This window comes from Benincasa hispida, chromosome 1 (assembly GCF_027475165.1).
Source record: "Benincasa hispida cultivar pf3 chromosome 1, pf3_genome.v1.1, whole genome shotgun sequence".
NCBI lineage: Eukaryota > Viridiplantae > Streptophyta > Magnoliopsida > Cucurbitales > Cucurbitaceae > Benincasa > Benincasa hispida.
The window spans coordinates 78794026-78798970 of record NC_143478.1 but is presented as its reverse complement, the minus strand read 5'-3'; the positions used below and the strand labels follow the sequence as shown (position 1 = coordinate 78798970).

Below are 4945 nucleotides of genomic sequence, written 5' to 3'. Positions count from 1 at the left end.
AAAAAAAAAAACTATTGGCCTATTTGATATCGTTCACATTTCTCATTTCTTTTAGAAATAAACTCGTTTGATAACTATTCTCCTTTCTTATTTCAAAATTTTAAAAAATATTTCTAAAAATGGTGTAAATTTGTGGACTAAAAAAAATAGTTTCTTTCAAATCCTACTTACTATTTATATTTAATGCTTCGTTATAATAATCAAATTTGATGATTGGTTTATTGGTGTTAAGTTACTTATGATACTTTCAAGTTTTGAGAACAAAACTCAGCCTCATAATTCTTATAAAGGAAAAAAACAAAAATCAGATAAAGGAAAGAAAATTAAAAAGAGAGAAATTTACGGGAGAATGGAAAGAAATTTTTTTTTTTAAAAAAAAAAAAGAAGCAAAATCTGAAAAAAGAAAAAGAAAGGAAGGGAAGAAACAAAATTCCGAGAAAAATATAAAAATTAAAAAAATTAAAAATAAAACTGGAAAAATTAAAAAAATTAAAAAAAAAAAAAAAAAACAAAGAATCAAAAGCCAAAGAAAAGAAATAAAATTAAATAAAAAAAAGAGAGAGAGAAAAATTAGAAAAAATTCAAATGTTCACTTCTATATTTCTAAATATTTTAAAGAGAGTGATATAATTTTAGATTTTTCTGCTTATTTTACTATTTATTACCTCTTAGAAAAAAGATTCCATTGGAAAAAAAATATAAATCGAAATATTTATATGATCAAATTATACTACTTGCTATTAATTTTTAATTTTAGTAAAATAAAAATACCATGTATTATTTTAGAACGCAGCTTACAATATGGGACACTAAAATATGTTTACAATAATCATTTCTGATAAGAGGCCAAATCAACAGTTAGACCAAGTCGTATCAAATTACAACTATACCCTTTATAATTAATAAATTCATTTATTTACATAAACTTTGAAATTCAACAAACAGAGAGACAAAAACCAGAGTCTCATGCTCCATCGGTTCTTATTCTCCTCCTCCTCTCCGATCGGAGCTCTGAAATGGCCGTCTCCAAATTCTCTTCCGCCGCCTTCCTCCTCGTCCTCTTAGCTTTCCTCTTCCTTGACGCAGCTGAATCGCAGTTTCTTTGCAAAAGCTCCTCCTGCGGTGGAGTTTCGTCGCCGGACGTTCGATTCCCGTTCCGACTGAAGAATTCGCAGGATTCTCGGTGTGGATACCAGCCAGATTTCGATCTGTTCTGCAACAATCGGAACCAGACGATTCTGAATCTCCCGAACGCCGGAGACCTCGTGGTGGAGATTATCGATTACAGATTTCAGAGGTTGTGGATCAACGATCCGGATCAATGCTTTCCGAGACGAATACTTATAGACTCTTTCAGTCTAGAGAACTCGCCGTTCACTTATAATTATCAATTCGATCAATTCACCGTTCTCAATTGCTCCAATTACATCGAAACGCTACCGTTCAATCGCGTCCGGAAGATCAAATGTATGAGCGGCGTAAACCACACTGTAATCAATGTTCCGGACAGAGACCTAAAGGCGGTTACGGATTTCATAAATTCGCCGTGTAAAGTACGAAATCGAAACGTCGTGGTGTTTGAATTTTTTTTTTTTTTAATTTTTCGGTAATTTGTGATTGTGATGGTGATTGCAATTAATTAGGTGATTGCGCAGAAGAAGCTTCCGTTGACAGGAATGGAGCTTGAAAATGGAATGGTGGTGAAGTGGAGTGAACCGGACTGCAGAACTTGCGAGACGCGCGGTGGAGATTGTGGATTCAAAAGCAATTCCAGTGGTGAAGTCGTGTGTTTCAATCTTCCAAAGAGCGGTATGTGAATTTTGATTATTCTGTTCTATCCGTATCTCTTCTGAATTTTGATTCCGGCGAGGATACTTGTGAAATCGAGAGAGAGAGAGAGAGAGAGAGAGAGTGAGTGAGAGATTTTTGATCGATTTTCCGGTGATCGGAGGAGGAGGCGGCGACGGTGGATTAGTGAATCGGAAATTGCAGAGTCAACTGTGGATGATGTCAACTAAAAAGAGTGGGAAAGGCCGGTGGTTCTTATTTCTAAAGACGAAGAAACTTGTGCTCCATTTTCTACCTCCACAAATTTTAACAGATTTAAACATATTTTAAACAAAACAGTAATAATTCTTCCAGCCGTTTTTATATATATAATATTGGTTTAAATTATATTTTAGTCGGAACTTTAACCTTTGTTTTATTTTTATCTAAACTTTAAAAAACGTATGTTTTAATTTTTGAATTCGTAGAAAATTTTTATTTTGGTCTTAGATTACGTTAACATTTTAAAAATGAAATTGCATCTAATATAGGTTAAATAAGATGAAGGTGAAGTAAAATACCAACAACCAACGTGTCAAAATTCTGATCGACCAAGATCTTGGACACAAAATGATTTTGGAGATCTCCTATAGAAAATGACTTTATCACCTAATTAAAAATTGAAACTCTAGATTTTTTTAGTATAACTAATTTATTTTGGCGTCTAGTCATCCAAAAATACAAGTCATAGTTAACATATTTTAATAGCCGAGACCAAAATAAATATTCAATGATTAGAAGGGACGTTTTTGAAAGTTTAGAAACCAAAATAAAATAAGATTCAAAGATAGACCAAAATAGGATTTGAACCTATAATTTATTTTTAGAGAAAATTGTAAAATGAACTCTGAGGTATGGTGGTGGTTGAAATTATGCCTTCAAACTTTTAATTCTAAAAGTGATAGTCAAACTTCCACACGTTAAAATTGAACTTTCAAACTTAATATAGTTGTAGAAATTAGAAAATTGACCCCTCAAATACAATTGTTACAAAATACAAAATTATGTAACTTTAAAGGTCTAATTTTAACATTTGAATTTTTACAATTGAAAATTTGAAAATATCATTATAATTACCTAATTTTTACAATTGAAAATTTGAAAATATCATTATAATTATCACTATATTTTAGGAGTAATTTTTGCAATGACCTTATTTTTTTTTTTTTTTTTTCTTTCATTAAAACATTTTAAAAGAAAAAATAGTTTGAAAAGTAGTAATTTTAACTTTTGGTAATTTTTTTTTCTATTTATTGTTTATTGAATTGTTTTTAGGTTGTACTGGGATAGTATATGTTTTATGTTAAGTTGAGTTAGGTCAACCTCTTATTAACTCTAAGGGCTAAATTAAGGGATTAAATTGAAAGGAAAAAAAATCCACTGTTTTGAAACTAAAACATTTATTTAAACTTATTTTTATTTCTATATTTTTTAGTCTTAAGAAAAAAAATATTTTATAATTTTCTTTGTCATTCGTAATCATTGTTATTTTTAAATGGACAACGAATATAAAGTTTAAATTAAACAAATAGAAAATGGAACAGCAAGCAATAACAGCGAAGCATCGGCAGGCGATCGAACATGAAGAAGAGGAAGAATAAAGAGAGATATGGAGAAAAATATAGATATTTTACAATAATTTAATCAATTCTTTTTTAAAATACACTTTGATTTTTAATTTTTAATTAAATATGTCAAGTCTACTTCAATTGGTTACCATAATGAAATTAACAACATAGATGAAATACCAAACCTCAAAAAGTTAAAGATGTATCTAGGGAGCATGATTGGTTATTATAGTCATAGGTTATTATAGTTGGATTATAATAGTTTATTTTAGTGTGTAGATTATTTTAGTTTAGATTATAATAGTATGTGTTTGAGGTATAAACTATTTTAGTTTGATAATAAAATAGTAAACACGGTAGAAAATAATTAAAAAATTATGAATGTAAAATAGTAAAAATTGTATCAAATAGTAAATATCGTAACAAATGAGGTTTTGAAATAGTATTGACTGTAGCTAATTGAGAACTATAAAATAATATTTACTATAGCAAGAGGTGGTTATTATAGTCTTAGTCCTTACTCAAAAACCCCCTTTTAGTTTGTGGAAATTAAACTTACAAGCACTACAACTTTCACATATTGATTTCCTTGTTTGGTTATCCAGTTTTTAGGAGTGTTTTAAAATATCAAACCAAATTCACTAAAAAAATGTTAGGATTTAAATTTTAGTTAAGACTTAACAATAATGAAGACCATGGACGGTAAGTTTCAAAAAAAAAAACAAAATTGTTATTGAATAGAATTTAAAGTGTTAGAATGTAAAAGTTTGGGATAAGATGATACAAAAAAATACAAAAAGTCAAAGATGAAAAGGGTTTTTTGTTAGGGCATGCTCTAATTTTTTTTTCCTTTGACTAAATCAAATAATAAATAAGCAAGCATAATAGTGATTATTAAATAAACATGTTTGACCAATAATTGGATAATAACATAGTAATCAATGATTTTCTTTTAGGTATTCCACGAGGTGCTAAATATGGCTTGATCATCGGCGTGGGAATCCCTGGCGTGCTCTTCGTAATCGGGTTGGTTTGTTACATTTGCGGGAGGTGCAAGGTCTTCAATCGACCCAATCGTCCAACATCGCACCTTTCCCTTTCATTGGGCCATCAGCCCACTTCTACCATAGCAGGCCTCGATGGGCCGACAATTGAATCGTTCCCCAAGACCATATTGGGCCAGAGTCGACGACTTCCAAAGTCCAACGACACCACATGTGCCATTTGCTTGTCAGAGTACCAACCAAAGGAGACAATCAGAACCATACCAGATTGTGGTCACTTTTTCCATGCCAATTGTGTCGATGAGTGGCTCAAATTGAATGCCACGTGTCCAGTGTGTCGGACCTCGCCAGAGGATTCCTCCGCCACCTCCACGCCTTCTCAATCGGTGTCAGTATCAATGTCATCACCAACGTCACCACGATCAATAACATCATCGTCACGTCATGACTAGTGAAGTTTCTCGAATATGGTTGTTAGATGGTTTGCGTTTTGTGTATATATGGATCGAATGGTTATAGTTTCAATTTTAGCATAATTTTGATAAA

The 4945-nt window shown here is 31.1% G+C and overlaps 1 protein-coding gene across 1 annotated transcript; it reads left to right on the top strand.

Moving 5' to 3' along the window:
* Positions 1–923: 923 nt before the first annotated feature.
* Positions 924–4945, top strand: LOC120071243 (putative RING-H2 finger protein ATL21A). The gene is made up of 3 exons (XM_039023404.2): positions 924–1553; positions 1644–1809; positions 4352–4945. The coding sequence occupies exons 1-3, from the start codon at positions 1017–1019 to the stop codon at positions 4849–4851; spliced, it is 1203 nt and encodes a 400-aa protein (XP_038879332.1). The 5' UTR covers positions 924–1016; the 3' UTR covers positions 4852–4945.

Coding starts and splice junctions, on each gene's coding strand:
- LOC120071243 (XM_039023404.2), top strand. CDS start 1,017: ATGGCCGTCTCCAAATTCTCTTCCGCCGCCTTCCTCCTCGTCCTCTTA. Junction 1,554..1,643: donor TCATAAATTCGCCGTGTAAA/GTACGAAATCGA, acceptor GCAATTAATTAG/GTGATTGCGCAGAAGAAGCT. Junction 1,810..4,351: donor TTTCAATCTTCCAAAGAGCG/GTATGTGAATTT, acceptor ATTTTCTTTTAG/GTATTCCACGAGGTGCTAAA.